The sequence below is a fragment of the Ischnura elegans genome, chromosome 9, assembly GCF_921293095.1.
Source record: "Ischnura elegans chromosome 9, ioIscEleg1.1, whole genome shotgun sequence".
Taxonomy (NCBI): domain Eukaryota; kingdom Metazoa; phylum Arthropoda; class Insecta; order Odonata; family Coenagrionidae; genus Ischnura; species Ischnura elegans.
In genome coordinates, this window is record NC_060254.1 from 41,186,651 (window position 1) to 41,203,707 (window position 17,057).

Below are 17,057 nucleotides of genomic sequence, written 5' to 3' on the forward strand. Positions count from 1 at the left end.
AACATTCCTCTAACCTAAGTATATTATGAATACACTATTGGTGGGTAACAAATCACTATCAATGCCTTTTGTTTTCTTTGCTGAAAGAAACAACCCTATTAGAGGGCATGGATGCCTCTTGTGACCGACTCTCAATCAAGCTGAATGTGGTCACATTCCCACAAAGAACAGAAAAAACTTGACGTGGTAGAAAAAAACTAACTACAGTTTTGAAATCAGGATGGCTATTTTAACATCATATAGCTCAAAAACTCAAAGTCAACAGAAAATAAGTAAAAAATTGTTCCCCGGGGCAATCAATGATAAACAGACTATAACTGTTTTTAATACAATACTCAATTGATTTTACACAGTCTGAACAAATATGCATCATTCCCCCTAAGATTTTGGACCCCCCCAACAAAATTCCTGGCTATGGCACTGCTGTATGGAAGCATTAGGATAACATGATTGTCAAAAGACAGCTTCATAGTAAATAGGGTAATTTTTTAATGAGTGGAAAATTTGCAAAATGTGCCCTTCCACAAATATATACCTTGGAATGCATGGTGGAATACTATGGCTACTACTATGAATATGTACTACTATGCTGCCTAATGGTTTCTAGAGGATGAAAAATTAAGTGTTAAAGATGATTGAAAAGAGAAACTCATAAAATGGGGTTAACAAAATGAGCAGCAGAGAGTATTAATCACCCAGAAGAGAATCAAGAACCAACTGTGCTGATGAGGTAAATCTTTTTCCCTTTCGCTGCGACACACCCTCCAGAAACCTATCTGTCACATGCGGCAAAAGCACATGGCAGGGAGGGTGTAAAGGTACGTTCACAGAAGCCTACTGTGCAAACGTACCAGGTACGTTCACAGCAGCAAAAGGGTTAAACTAGACTTTTTTTAACGAGGACAAACTCAAATGAGCTTTCTAAGGTTAGAATGGAGTTGAGATGATGTCTATGCTTTTCAGAAGTGAATCCAGTAGGCAACATCTTCAAGAGATTAAAATTAGAAAAAAATGCTCACTGCTCTATGGATTTGCTTAAATGGTGAAGTGGGGGCATTAAAACATACAAGATCCAAAAAGGCAGCAATGAGCTTTGAGTCATAAGGCTTCATCCTAGACCATTAGCCGGCAAAGAAGACAGCCACAGTTTTCATAGTGAGCTCCTAGCCGTAGGCTCCTGGCTGTATACGAATCATGGAGACACATGAATCCATGTAGAGTTTGTCAATGAGGGCAGGTAGCCAGCAACATACCTTCATGGAGTCACCCACTAGTGTACTTTTAATGCAAAATTTCCGCAGAGGAAAAATAATTTGCCTTGACCAGGATTATCAATGAAAAAAGGAATAAGGTGCCTTGATTATTCAAGTGGTAGAATGTCTGGCACGGATACCAGTCAAGGAAAATGATTTTTTTCCTGTGGAATTTTCACCCTTTCAGGTGCGTGCCTGGATGGAGACAAACAGAACTCAGAAGCAGATTAGAGTCCATTAGGTATAAGGCCGGTCAAGAGTGAATCCAGGATTATTTTATGGAGGGGAGGGGGGGCACAAGGGCCAGGCAGGCAAATGGTCTTCTCATATTTGAGATTAAAAACAACATAATAATTACTGTATGAAATATTCTCTTTATTTAATATGACATTAAATGATTGAGGCTCCACATACAAAGGATCGAGGATGCACAAAACAAAACGAACGTAATGATATCCATATTAAAAGTGTTTTTTTTTTTAAGCATATGGTGGGGGAGGGAGGGGCCTTGCCCTTCCCCTAAATCTGCCTATGGCTGATCATTCAGCATTAAATTCCTTTCAACGGAACTTCTCAGGAGAGCTGGGTTATCTTATTCAACAAGCAACGCCAGAGAGCTTTAACGTTAGTATTTGTGAGGATTTTGGAGAAAAAAAGTGAAAGCTATCATAAGTACAGAGAAGAGCATTGATGATAAGTGGATGATATATTTGGTAGGAGGAGGAAACACCTCTGAGGAATTCTGCCTTACTGAATTCCTTTAATAAGTAACTTATTGCAAGGTTTACATTGATCCAATTTAAATTTCAAATCAGATGAAGCCATTTCTGTCACACCTTATATAGTGAAGAAGTGGAACCACCTCTTAGGCCCAACACTAAAAATAAACAGCTTGCTCATTCATGATTACATGTAAGAACATTGAATACCTATATTTAATGCCATTCATTGACTTTCTCTGCCCTTCTATGAGGATAGCCAGTAGGGTAGCACAGAACACGGGTGTAGGTAAGGGCGAGGCAACAGCACCCCTAAAAATGAAGTAGTTGATGTTTTCATAACCTGCTTAGCAGGATCAGACCAAAGGTCCCTTGTCCCAAAGTAGCTCCACCAGGAATGGAGCTGGATAAGCCCATTCCCCTGAGCACAAATGTGCGATGGTTGGGTAGGTAGAAAAGTTTAATGAGAAAAATCTGGACTTTCATTGTGACTTGTGGAAAGAGCTGAAGGCTAACGGCAAACCAAAGCTTCAAGTTTACCAGTCCCCATCTCCCATGAAATAAAAAAGCCGTGTATAGTGGTTTGATGAAGTTCGGCATAAGCTGAGAGTCGATGCGTTGCTAAACAGCCGACTTTATGATTCCATACTGATAAAAAAAACTGCCGCATAAACAGTTTTATTCCTCTAGTACGATTAAATTGGCACTAAAATGATGATGTCACTTCTCAGGCTACCTTTGAGCTACGCCGCGGTGTTGCAATTTCAAAATACAGAAGCTTGCCAGAAGACATCACATCATGTTACCTGCTTCTTACGGCAATATAATGAAACAGCTCCTCACAATTGCTCTTGACCGTACAACGAAACAATCTTCAACAACAGTACAGAATGGAAAGGTAAATGATTGATTTTGAATGTCAAACATCCATATTTGAATGTGAGTAATCCGAGTTTCATTCGTTCATCGCAGCCTGTCAGCGCCAGTGCACTGCCAAGAACAACGCAACGTTTGCAAAAATTAGAAAATGACAACAGCCTCCTAATAACAAATAGGGTAATTAAGATTGCTCGGTTTTGTCAATCCCCACTGTTAAAATTTAAATTAAAAACCTTACACTTTCCTTACGCCGAGAATCTCCGCCTGCCCCGTAGGTACACCCCTCGACACGTCCAACCCCTCCTTGGCTGTTTCCGGGTGCGCCCTGTGATGTTCAGCAATGCATAATGTTGACTGGTTATTGAAATAAGCCGATATCAATTTTTGTCAAATATTTGGAAATCATAAAAGGTAAATGGATTCATTTCATGATTTGCGTCACTGTTAATATGTCTTTTCCCATTTTCTGAGGAAAACGCGATGATTCGGTAAATGGTTCCCTTTAATGTATCTTGTTGCTGTAGTATACTAATTTGTCTAACTGTTAGTTAAGTAATAATTATGTACATACGGTTATGTTAATAATAAAAACGCTTTCATTTTATTAAACTTCAAGTTCACTTTCACTTTTTCCGGCCTCTACTTTGCAGACATGTCCATTCTGATTAATTTTGTACAGGTGTTGATATAGCCCTCAAACAAGTTCCTCTTATCAATGACGTCTCCTTCTTCTTCCATGTCATGAGTTACTTTTAAGGAAATTTTGGACGTATCAGTAATTTACTCTTTGTTTTTAAAGTTGTAATTGCTATGTTTCTCTTGATTTTTTCTCGCGTAACTATTGTATGTGTAAGGTGGAGGGATGTTGTGCTGTATTACATATTCACTTCTTTCTTTAAAGCAGGATGGATAAAGGCATACAGCGGAGTCGGAGACGGTATAGTTCACCTACAATGATGATGTTCTATGTTGCTGTAATAGGAATCTCCCTCATATCAAATGTTCAAGGGTTTTATGTTCCTGGAGTAGCCCCCGTGGAATTTCATAGAGGGGCAAGGATTGAGGTGCGAGCTGTAAAAATGACCAGCACTCATACACAGCTGCCTTACGAATACTATTCGCTGCCTTTTTGCCTCCCTAAAAATGGAACCTTCATTTACAAATCCGAAAATTTAGGTGAGTGGATTTGCCAATCAGCAAATTTAGTGATATTTATTACATTTTCCTCCAGTTGAAAACAATCCGAAGCTTAGATAAGTGATTGATAGTATGGCTGGGTTATCCTATGGAGAATTATCCTGGAATTACAGCTTTTGTTTTATTTTTCAATCATGAGTACTTTTAAAAATGCTACTTTTCCCATGTTAATGCTCTCGTGTAGTGAATTTATTGTATGTTTTAGCAGTCAATGTGGGCAGTTGATAAATTATGTTAGGTTTGGGAAAGTTTTTTTTTGGGCTTGTGCATTATTTGGAAAGTTATAAAAATTGCAGTGAGAATATTAGAATAAATTAATGTAAGTTTTGCTTAACAAGGTTTCAATGTTGATAGAAGCCATTGTGAAATCACCCAATAATATTAAGAAGACTATTAAATTAATTCTATTAAATACCTGTTTGAATATTTGTTGATATTTATTAAAATTGAATTGAAGACAAAGAAATTACTCTTGAAAGACCAAGAAAGTGTAGTCTATGGATGATTTTGCCCAGAGTAAATGTTGTATAGGTATTTTTGCTGGCCTTTGCCTTGCTCTGCAAAAGGAGTGGTTTTAAAGATATGCAAGATTAGTTTGAGTGGTTTTCCTGGATATCACACAATTACTTATGCCACTTATTTTTTACAGAGCGCGACCCGGGTTTCAACGAATTGTGCCTGAAGATTATGATAATTCATTGAAACCGGGGTCGCTATCTGTGATTATAACTTATGATGGAATACCACAATGGTAATCAAGAGTGAATTTTGTAGTTCGAGTGGACCAATGAAGCACAAAATGGCTCCATATTATTTCCACTTTATTGTGAAATTAATTACCTTATCCTATACTCGGGACTTCATTATTATCTGATAATATAACAGTAGTAGGGGAGGTAAGGTAGGAAAAGGGCATGCTTTCTTTGGGTGTGAAAGGAAGGAGGGGGAGTGGAAAGGATACAATATTTCATTTTGAGTGACAAGCAGACGAAACAAATGATGATGGCCGCTGGATTGAATCATGAAAAAACACGACAATTGAGGAAAAAACTAAAAAGGGAATCAGCGGAGAATGTTGAGTTAGCATCGTCAATTTTTGCAGGGGAAAATAGAATGCTCCTTCAATTTGGAGAACCTTATGCTCTCTCTTGGACTTGCACATACAAATATTGCATACTTTTAAATGTTTCTTTGAAAGTGTTGGATTTTAGTTTTTCAATGAAACCCTTCTTTTGGCCTTTTTGCATTTTTCCATAAGTTATAGTACTTCCTATGGTTCTGCAAAATCCATTTAGTCACAGACATTATGGAAGAGAAGCGTGTCTCTAAAGTTCGCACACCTTTCTAGTCACTCGAGAGGCCTCTTCATAGACTGTAGGCTCATTGCCTGCATTCTCGGATCTAAAAATATCGCAAACAGAACAAAAATTTTTCATCACTTCTCTAAAAGTTTGAAACGTCGATTTGTTTATTGCCCACGAGACGCCAAAAAAGGGACAAGTCATCTCATTACACATTCTTTTTTAACTTCTATCATCCACCGCTTTGTATTATCAAAGATGATCGCCCTCCCAGCACCTCACGCTGGATGGTTTTAGCTGTACTCTGGGCGTGGGAGGAGGAGAGACAAGTGGAAAGGGGACGGGAGCAGCCTGCCACTCTTCTATCTCCGACGCTGCGTGGGCGTTGGAATATTTTCTTCAGGGACGCAAATTTGGCATATAATGGTGGAAGATCCATCAAAATTCTCGAAATTTTGGTCCAATAAGGGCAGTAACTTGGCAAAATCTACAGTATGTAATATAAAATTTTCTGATGTTTGACCCTTCCCCCTAAATGGCATTTGAGCGAGGGTCAGGGGTTCACCTAGAGGTCTCAAAATTTTCAGGGCTTATTTTTGATCTGTCCTCTGTTCATTGGGCCAGATGGATTTGAAAAAAATGATTTTTCGGATCCACCCTATTGTACAGTGTTGAATTTATGTGGAATTACAAAGTTTTTTACATTTCATTATGTTAAGTCAATTCCATGAATCCAAGCCCAAAACTACGGGTTATTAATTAGAATTTTCTCACATACTGTTTTTAAGTTCAGATGGTTAGATTATTTGTGATCCTACTTATCTCCAATCATCCCTTGGCATAGATCCCCAAATACCGTGAAAAAATATTCTGGTTCTTTCTTGGTCTTGTTTATTTAAACTAGAAGAGAGGGCCTGAAACATATATATTTGATGTTTCTTTTTCTTTAGTATCCTAATTTTTTAGTACACATCTAGTTTATGCGTATAATTAATTTTTTAACGTTAGTGTAGTTAAGTGATATCAGCTATGTAATTGACTTGTTGAAATGTTCACCTACCCCTTTTTAAGAAAATTTAATAGTACAGGTCGATACCTCCACTGCATAAACACTCAACAATCGCCCACCAAATCAAATCTGCTCATCTAGATAGCCCTTATAGTACTAGATGAGCGGATTTTATTCAGTGGGGGATTGTTGAGCATTTATGCAGTGGAGGTATCGAGGTATTTTTTTTTAAATCAATTCATTAGTATATTTCATTTCATAATTTCAAAGTCATATTTAGATAAAATATAGGTAAAGTTTCTGTTATACGAGAATGTAAAGGTATGATGTCACATTATGAGCTTTCTCATTTAGTTGTTTATTTTTGTTATCAATCTTGATATTTCAATGTTTGTGCTTCAGCTTTCTTATGGTTGTGCTAATGACTGCACTCATAATTGCAGGTGAAGTGTTACGTGGTGACCGTATAGTGAACACACCATATGAAGTTCGTATGGCTGAAGACATTGGGTGTCGGCTCTTGTGTCACACCCCAGACAGTCCAATTAATTGGAGTGAAGAGGCCGCTCAGAAAGTTATTGGTCGAATCCAGCATGAATATTTTGTGCACCTGTAAGCAAAATTTTATGATGGAATGTATTTTTGTTGAGCTGTGGCTTTATTAAATGTATGGTATTTTGATTTTAAACTGGAAAGTATTTTCAACATATTCATCCTAGAATACTTAAATGCACAATGCCACAAAAATTGGTGTTATTATTTAGCCATTAGTTGTGGAATTGAATGCACATCAATCACTTCTTGGAGATGCACCCTGAACATACTTCAGCATCTTTTGGGTTGAATGTGTTGAAGTGCTGTTTGTTTTGCTGTTATTCAGCAGTAATTTTTATGGAAATGTTGTAATTTTATCTTCCGTATACTTATATTCTAAAAATTGTCAATCAATCTTATTATTTGTTTAGCCTGGTGGACAATCTCCCATGTGCTACTCGTTTGGTGGATGAAGAGACTGGACAAGTTAGATATGAGCATGGCTATCGTTTGGGAACTGTTGTGGATGGCAACACATACATCAATAATCATCTCAAACTTCGGCTCCAATATCACACAGAAGATGAGTGAGTGGAGTGTTCCTTTACACTTTTATTTTATAAGCTGGTTTTGTTTATTGAAGCTTGGCTTAAAAATTATTTGTAATGGTTTTTAAGAATCCGTGTACTTGCTCTCTTTCATTCATTCAAACATTATTTTGAGCAAGTATTTATTTTCTTGAATGGTACTAGTGTAGTAAACCTTAATGGGTGACATTGATGGATTAGGTATAAGTGTGGATGGAAAGTGATTTTAAATTATTAATTTTTAAGTGATGGCAGTCATCGAAATAGTCTATCATTGAGCAATGTGAGTGATTTCCATATATTTAGCCTACCATCATATATTTATTCCTGAATTCTGAATGGCTATATTTTATTTAGTCTGCATATGAGTCTCCTGTTAAATTTTACTTTTTGCTGAAACGTATTGGTGTAAAGCTCTGTTTTTATGCGAAATCCTAATTTGCAGTAATTTGCATATTAATGATTGTTGACTGTTATTACTTCTCCTCTACCATATTTTCATGTAGTTAGCCCAGCTTTTTTTTACTTTTCAGGGACACCTATCGAGTTGTTGGTTTTGAAGTTGAAGCTTCAAGTATTGATTTGTCCCAACTGACTTTTGACACTGCATCAGGGACTTGTTCATTTCCAGCATCTTCTGTTCTGACATACGGAACGAGGAATACGGGTGAAGGACGAGTTGGACAAGTTGTCTCTCCAAAGGGTGGCACTCGGCTTTTCTTCACGTACTCTGTGGAATGGTCAGCTTCTGCAGTGAGCTGGGCTTCACGTTGGGATATTTACCTGGGGATGTCTGATGCTCACATTCATTGGTTTTCGATTGTGAACTCTCTTGTGGTTGTGTTTTTTCTCTCTGGTAAGCATTATTTTATACAACCAATGTATTTAAGAGTGCTTGCCTGGTACAGTAAATGTTCTATGAATGTAATACGTTTAGAAGTGAGTCTGTCTGGCTATCTGGGAGACAAAGAAGTGGGAAGCTTGAAATATTCCTATAGTTTTGAGAGCACATCTTTTGGTGCATTCAAATTTCAGTTTTTGCTATGTCACTTCATTTTCTGCATTTTGTTTATGAAATACTGTAGTGTTTTTCAAATTCCTGTATGCGTCTTTATATGTGGTTCATATGAATTTAATCTCTATATTTTAGGTATTTTGACTATGATAATGGTGAGGACACTTCGTAGGGACATAGCTCGGTATAACCGGGATGGTGGTTACAGTCCTTTGGCTACACAGGATATTAGCGTTGGGCTAGAAGAGGCTATTGAAGAAACAGGATGGAAATTAGTTCATGGTGATGTGTTTAGACCCCCTCGACATCCACGTCTTTTCTCTTCAGTTGTTGGCAGTGGTATCCAAATATTTTTGATGGCTTTGGTCACGATTTGTGAGTATGATTTTGTATGATATATAGTATATGGTTAATTAACTGCAGATTAAATATTTCAGGTATAAATTTTGAAAAACAGTTGTTATAAACAGATTTCAAGTATAGGTTGGCAAATGAAATGAAGAATTCAACTAAATATAATATATCTTTTTAAAAAATCTTAACTTGTTGCATTTTTTTAAAGCTATGGCTTCAAGACAATGATACCTTTTATATGAAGTTTTCTTGGTCATAATGCCAATACTTCTGTGGCTAAGTCTACCTCTGTCTTGTGGAATAAAACAAAAAATTTTTACTCACAAATTATTTGTTGTTAGCAACTCACAAAACACCGCAGAAATTTTGGTGTTAATGAACCCATTGACCTGGTATGAAGCCTGAGAAAATTTCAAAAATATGATCCTCCAGAAAAGTAGAAAAATCATGTAATAAGTTTGCTGACTAGTTTGATGCCTGAGTTGATCAAGATTTTGGGGTTTTTACTTTGGATGTAATTGAAGTTAAAATTACAGATTGGAAAAGTCAAGAAGCCAAATTTTGTTTTCCATTCAAGGCAGAATTAATTTTCAGTGGTTTTTAAATGGTTATTTGCAGTCTTTGCCATGCTGGGGATGCTGTCACCAGCTTCTCGTGGTGCACTGATGACTGCTGCCATATTTCTCTACGTTTCAATGGGACTCATTGCTGGCTATTTTGCTGCCCGTCTTTATCGGACAATGAAAGGAAGGGAATGGAAAAGAGCAGCTTTCTTGGTGAGTTCAATTTTTTTTAAGCTCTTGAAGTGCTAACTGGAGTTCGAGGACTATAAGGTAGCGCTTCCATTATTACTGTACTATAAATGGTACTATTTCAGTGGGTTTTCTTAGAAAAAAATATATTTTAGGTCATAACCTTTAAATAAGTAGATTTGTAAAGGATTAATTCATGCTAGAATTGAAAATTAATGAACTTTAGGTTCTTCAGGTTAACAAAGAGTATAAAGATTTTTTGGTGAATTTGTGATGTTCTTTATGATTGTTGTTATATTTTTAAGTCATATGTAATTCATGCATTCATTATTCATGGACATGAATACGATTGCACATTGACTGTTAAATTATCGTCGGCATTTGTTTCATTTTTTTACAGACTGCAACACTTTATCCTGGAATCGTGTTTGGAACATGTTTTTTCCTCAATTTTTTCATTTGGGGAAAGCACTCCAGTGGTGCTGTACCATTTCCAACAATGGTTGCTCTTCTCTGTCTATGGTTTGGAATTTCTCTTCCACTCGTCTTCCTTGGCTTTTATTTTGGATTTCGGAAGCAACCATTTAGGCATCCTGTCCGTACAAATCAAATTCCACGGCAGGTCCCTCCTCAGATATGGTATATGCATCCGGTTTTATGGTGAGTTTTTCTCATTTTTATTTTGGTTTTTATATTTTCCCCATTTCTATCATTTGTTATACCCCTTCACATTTTGCCATAAGTGTTGTCAAAACAACCTGCATTTTCATCTTTTTACTTCGCGAAAGAAATAAGTCCTTGCATAACATTGTAATAATCAATGCAAAGAGAATATTAAGTATTGTTTTTTATCCTTGACTTCTGTTATAGGTTCTTGTGGAGTATCCCTAGAAAAATAATTATAGAAGTATGTGTAGTGATTATGTATAGTTTTCTTTTGTATTATATTTAGTTCTCCAAGGTGATTTGATGTAGTTCTCTATTATCACTATGTACAGTCCAATAGTTATTTGAAATGTACATAGTTATACAGTTCCTTATTGTGATAATTTGTAGTTCTCTATATTGATTTCATATGGTTCTCTAGCAAGTTTTACAGAGCAAGTTTGACAGTGCCATAACGTTTCATAACGGGGCAGAAGAGGTCGAAAATAAAAAATATATGTATCTTGCTGGGAGAGCAATGAAGTTAGAAGTGGGACTCCTTTCAGTTTGTCTTAGTAAAAAGTGGGATTTTTTTACATGGTAAAAAGGCCCTTTGGATGGGGAGAGCTTGGGATGAGCTTTTGACTTCCCTAAAAGTGGGTCTTGGTTATAGACAGGTTCATTACAAGTAGGCTTCACTTTAGTATTTATGAGGATTTATTATGGTGGTCATAGCCCTATGTATGTAACTACTTACCCACAGTGATTATAATATCGTCTTTAAGTAATTTTAGGTGTCTGTAATTATAGCCATAGTCATTTTGGACTATACAACTATAACTTTAGTGACCATAGGAAATTCTTACAATACTTTTTTCTATGGGTAGACTTTGCTGTTATTTATGAAAAAGCCCATTATTATTGTCCTGAAACTCAGACTACGCATTTGAGATAACAGTGAATGATTAATCTACAGAAGTGTAATAGTTGTAATGTGGTACTCCTTTATTCAACCTCTAATTTGAGGCTCATGACGTATTCATTTCTTTTCAGTACATTGATGGCTGGAGTTCTTCCATTCGGAGCTGTGTTCATAGAACTCTTCTTTGTTTTCACTGCTATATGGGAAGACCAGTTCTACTACTTGTTTGGATTTTTGTTTTTAGTATTCATCATCCTAATCATATCCTGTTCTCAAATCTCCATTGTGATGGTTTATTTCCAGTTATGTGGTGAGGTAAGCATCTTCTCTCCTTGCTTTATATTTATTCAGTATCTGTCCCTTGATTTTAATGGTTGCCTAGAGAAGTTAATTGATATTCTTTACTTATATTCTTGAAACTACTCTTACTTAAATTTCATTTATTTTATGAGTATCTCTCACGTATTTCTCAATCTCATTATTTAATGAAAACTTTTTCATTCAACTGCAATTGATCAAATCAGATAAAAGTCTGGTTTTGATTAAATGAACATGTATTGAGTGGTTTCTATCCTGATTTTTGGGTAAAAATTGCTGATTTTTTTTTAATAAAGAGGAAAAGCTGAGCTTATGACTTATTAGGGACTGACTTTGCTGCATAAAAATGGAAAGTACATTGTTGAAAGCATAAGAAGCTCATAGCCGTAACCAAAAAAGAATAACTCTGGCGCAAGCTTTACTCAACATACAACCACTCAGTTAACATTCGCCATTTGCCCCCTGGTCTTAATTTTGCTTGTGATCTTCTCTCCATCAAAAATGAATTTTAAAAATTAATGGTGATTTTTATGAAACTCATCACTAAATCTGTAGTAATGTAATTGTGCTCGAAATAGAAAAATAATTATGCAAATGCTCTTACACAGAGGAATGCATTTAAGAATACTCATACAAAGGCTGAAAATTGGAACAGAAACTATTTTTTAATGTATTCCAGTCAGTTGTGACATTTATACACTGCTCATTGAGAGTGTGTTTCCGCATATACTTGAATCGGTACATACGTCATACGTTACCATTATAAACTCTATAACAATTAAAGACTTTATCATTGAAACCCTTGTCTGGACCTGTAAAAACTACCTTTAGGTTAATTTCAATTTTTGCTTGTGCATAAACTAGTAGCAAATAGCATTATGCTTGTGCCGACACCACTGCTTTCATAGGGAAAGATTCAATCTGTTTGAAAAATTGTGTGAGATATTGGGTAGGAAGCAATTATGATGAATCTCATATATCTCTGTTATTCAAACCTTATTCAAGTTATGTTTCTGTGTTGGTCTAGTGGTTAAAAGTTGGCTTTGCTAAAAAGTCTTTTATAACAAAAGTTAAGTGGGTACGTAAGTCATAGGTTTTATTCATAATAGAAAACTTATCAAATTGTGTAACAATTGCAAATTAGGGGTAATGTTGTTATTGTGTACTTCGTTTGAAACTAAAAATTTATCAACGAAAGATGGCAATGTATATCATAATTTCACGAAAATTACAAAAGAGGATCCTCGAGTTAGCCTCTAAATGTGTTGTCACCCACCATGCATTAACATGGGTTTGCAAAAGTCGCCACTTGTGTCGCTGATGGACAAATTGATTTGGTTTTCTTTGGGAAATAAGGTATAATTAGGGGTGTCAGGCAAAATTTACATCCATGATGTTATTTATCAAATTCATAACTCTTCAATGCTATTCCTCGCATTTGCACTCCTCAAAAAAAGTGAATTGCATTGCACTCATCACCGTGCCGCTGACATTTTTGAAAGCCAATTAAAATGAAGCGGAAGTGGCAACAGAAATTAGCCTTCTACGGTTGATGGGATGGAATTGGGCCTCCTCTGTGAAGGCCCCTTGGATGATTTCTCTCTTATTTTGTATTTCAAAATTTGTGTTGTATTCAAACTTATTTTTTATTACGCCCTTAGCTAGATCAATAAAATACTGATGTGAAACCTCATGCTTGGGGATGGGAAGGTTGTAAACCAAATTTCATGATTAATGAGGAAGGGATCAGAGTGTGACCTCATTTAGTGGATGCCCTCATGTTGAGCAAATATTATGTATTTGTGTTTTCTGCTTTATTTTTTGAGTTAAGGAAAAGGTTTAGATTCATTTAAATGCACACAAATACCATATTAGATCTCATTAAATGGTGTACATGTTTATTTTTTTAAATATTGTTGGATCATATTTTTGTTGTATTTTTAGGATTATCACTGGTGGTGGAGAAGCTTCGTCGTCTCTGGAGGATCAGCTGTGTACGTTTTTGCATACTCTGTTTTCTACTTTGCCACTAAGCTTGAGATTTCAGAATTTATTCCCACTTTGCTGTACTTTGGCTACACAACACTCATGGCCTTGACATTTTGGCTTCTCACGGGCACCATTGGTTTCTTTGCTGCATACGCATTTGTTAGGAAGATTTATGCTGCAGTTAAGATAGATTGAAGAAATAAAGATAAGCAAGTCATTCTGAATTCAATGCAAGGAAAAACTCTTGTGGTTTTCATAATCCAAATGTGTTGTATTTTTACACTTCATGGTTCCAGTTGTGTTGAACACTGTGGTATATGATCTATTCAGCACAATCAGTAAAAGCTAAATGATAGCTTTGCCCATTTCATCTTCTAGCAGTGACCTTAGGGATTGATTTTTTGTGTGTGTGAAGTTTTTTAAACCCTGAAATTTTACCCCTGACAATTTAAATCTTAAAGAAACCATTAATTATCAGTGAAGTGTCCGTGATGTTCCTCACGAGGGAGTACTTATAGACAATATATGTATATAAGGGCTATTGTTCACATTATTTCCATTTTATGTTGAATGGAAAATCACATCATTTTCATGAACATAGCCGCATCTCTAGAAGATCCACTGTAGGTGATGAAATAATGTGAAATTACTAACATTGTGTGATATTGTGATCAATGTGTGAAACTGAGTAACAGTTGAACAGCTAGTGTGATTTTGAGTGAATTACGTGTGTAAATAGGAAAATGTAAGTATTTGATTACCCAGTTGTATGTTAAAGTTCATAGCTTTAAATCTTTTGCAAGATATATATTAATGTATTGACAATTGGGTGTATTCCACAATCCACCTGTATTGTGTCTTATGTGATAAGGATGACCGTTAATCATTTTTTATATTTGCCATCTTTGTAAATTGTGTTTACACCACTGTGAAGCATCACATTAGCATTCCCTTACTAAGAATTCATTCCACCTATGTTTGAAAATTAGTTGAACCTAAAATCAGTCAAAACTTGGAAACATAATCTTCCTTGAAAAATTGTTCAGCCTTTTTGCTACTGAACATTATGGAGAGTATATTTTGGATTGGTGACTTAATAATGCTTCTTACCACCTCTTGGGTGATATAAACCCATTGCATTTAATGATGTTGGTGATTGAGTGCCATGGCTGGTATTATATTTATCTGCAATATTGTTAGGTAATTATTTACTTACTCTGTAGTAAATGACTGTAAGTCGTGATTGAATCGGGTGGAATTGTGAACATTCTCAAAACACCTAAAAATAACTGTGCTATTTAAATTATACTTGACTTTCTCTCTGCATTTGTAGTTCATTTTTATTTACATGCTTGGTTATCACATACACATCTATTAAATTGCCTCTGTAAAGAGCAGTTTTTTTTTCAGTTAACCACTTAGCTTATTCCCCATGAAACTATTGTATAAAAGCTATGCTCAGCCATTGTAACATTAATTGTCCCTGTTGTGCTTTTTTTTATTAAAAATAAGTATGGTTTAAAATTATCTTCTGTTATTCAAAGTCACAGATGTGATATCATTAATAGGAAGAAAAATGAATGTGGCTGGTAGGTAATAGCCATGAGGCATATAAGAATCTCCTGAATCATGACAGTTTATTCTAGAAAAAGATAACCCTATTATTCCTCTAAAATGAATTTTGATCTTCTACATCAATGTTGTGCAAAAGGGTGTTTACCTTTACCAATTGCTTCTCATTGCAGAATTTCGCTAAACTTCCTCATCTTTCCTTGCATTTTCCCAGCACAAACTCTCCTATTGTGCCCCCATCTTTCCCCTCCCCAGCTCCTTTCCAATCTTCCATTGCTTTAAGGTTTTCCTTCTCATTGACTGTGTTCAGGACTTATTCCAGTATTACTATTAACTTTATATCTGTCACTCCTTAAGTCATCTGCTCCCATCCACTTGATCTTGCTCATTCCTACAATGTCAAAATATAGCCAGCTCATCTTCATCTTATGCAGTTTCCACTTAATACACGATACACATAATTAGTGCATACAGTCAGGGTAGACTGGGTAACAGTTGTGAATGGATTATATCACTCCACACCATTTGCCTCGATTATGTTAGTTATTATGCCTCTGCAACTCCCTACTGTGTATAAAATGACCCTGGTACTACATACCAAGGTTTGAATACGTGGTTAGACGTTTAATGAATCTAGAAGAGGCACAGGCAAATTGATCTTCCATCAGATTATTCTTGTTACCACTAAATTAGAATGAATGTGCATTGCCTTAAAATATCATCACCTTTGCTATGCATCCAGTTTGCTTTGTAAATATGAGTTATATTATACCTCATGCTTGCAAGGGAGGGTGTCTTAATGTCACCACCAGAAGGCATTCAAACTTTGCAGTGTGATAGAAAATGAAATTTTAAGCGATGAGAATTTGTTGAATATCTGATGGGACTTAAGTTTTTGAGATTTTTAAGAAGATTTATGCAACCAGATATACACCAGTAACAGTGCATACACAGTAGTGGCAATAAATTCCCTTATGCTCTTTTCCTCAAGCTTAGAAACGAAGTGGAGGAGCCTTCATGAATTTGAATGCCCCATGTGCCTCTATTGCCATTACCTTATAGCATTGTCATATTACCAGTTGCATAAATTATGCATTTTCCCAAGTTTTCAGGCTACATATTTTAAATTTATTACTTGGGACTGAAACACTAACTTGGCAAATTGGACTGTGACCCTGTGAGGATTTGCCTTCCTTCCAAGATATCCTTAACTCGTCAGCGCCCAAAGTTTTTTTTTAAATCACACATCTCTCACTTTTATATAATATGATGCATATGAGCTCAATACAATGAGCACAATTAAATCTGACCGAATAATAGAGGAAACCTTCTACTCAGTATGTGCACTGAAATGTATGCTAAAATTCACACATTACCGTATAAGCGTGTGTAAGAGGTGCACCCCTATTTTGAGCATCGGAGCTAAAGAAAAAAAACTTTCCGGCATTTTTTATCTTATCCCGGGGTGTTGCAGACTTATGCCTGGACGTCATAAAAATTTCCACTTTCAATACTAATAATTCACACGGCGTTTTTCAGCTAAATTTACAAGATATATATGGTGATTGGAGATAAGTAGGTATTCACTTGTCTTAACCTTATGATGCTTACTAGGGATGATCGGATACCTCAGATCCAAATATCCACGAGTAATGCCCTTCACCTTAATTTACTTGGGATCCAAATTCATCGAAGTAATTGATTCTGAATCCGAAATTTTCAATCAATGCTTTCGTGAATGCAGCGTCCCAGAAGAGGGAGTAGAAAGAGTTCCGATCCTCTCTTCGCACATGCCGTTGTATGACGATGCTTGTCCTACTCACGATCAATATTTTTAAAAGCTCTCGTAGGAGTATTGCAATAAAATTTCAGCCATGGAAAATTTTAAAGCAAAACACGACAAGCACATAGCGTGAATCTTCCCAAGAGATTGGACAAAAATCGGGGGAATCTCAGCGCCGTAAGAAAATAACCAGGGAGTAGATTTCACAAAGTCATCCCCGGCCCCCCA

At 36.0% G+C, this 17,057-nt stretch overlaps 1 protein-coding gene across 4 annotated transcripts; it reads left to right on the forward strand.

The window, feature by feature from the left end:
- Positions 1–1,739: 1,739 nt before the first annotated feature.
- LOC124165583 (transmembrane 9 superfamily member 4) lies at positions 1,740–14,800 on the forward strand. 4 transcript variants are annotated; one of them, XM_046543041.1, is made up of 10 exons: positions 1,740–2,870; positions 3,753–4,027; positions 6,802–6,970; positions 7,324–7,479; positions 8,013–8,335; positions 8,630–8,869; positions 9,467–9,624; positions 10,001–10,260; positions 11,299–11,482; positions 13,430–14,800. In XM_046543041.1, exons 1-10 carry the CDS (start codon positions 2,863–2,865, stop codon positions 13,667–13,669), a joined length of 2,013 nt encoding a protein of 670 aa, XP_046398997.1. In that variant the 5' UTR covers positions 1,740–2,862; the 3' UTR covers positions 13,670–14,800. The 4 variants fall into 4 exon arrangements, with proteins under 4 accessions (XP_046398997.1, XP_046398998.1, XP_046398999.1 ...); XM_046543042.1 differs by having other exon boundaries at positions 3,756–4,027; XM_046543043.1 differs by lacking the exon at positions 1,740–2,870 and adding an exon at positions 3,127–3,262.
- Positions 14,801–17,057: the final 2,257 nt, after the last annotated feature.

Excerpts from the sequence above, each read along its gene's own strand:
- LOC124165583 (XM_046543041.1), top strand. Across the intron at positions 8,336-8,629 it reads GGTTGTGTTTTTTCTCTCTG|GTATTTTGACTATGATAATG; the intron begins GTAAGCATTATT and ends TCTATATTTTAG. Across the intron at positions 10,261-11,298 it reads TATATGCATCCGGTTTTATG|TACATTGATGGCTGGAGTTC; the intron begins GTGAGTTTTTCT and ends ATTTCTTTTCAG.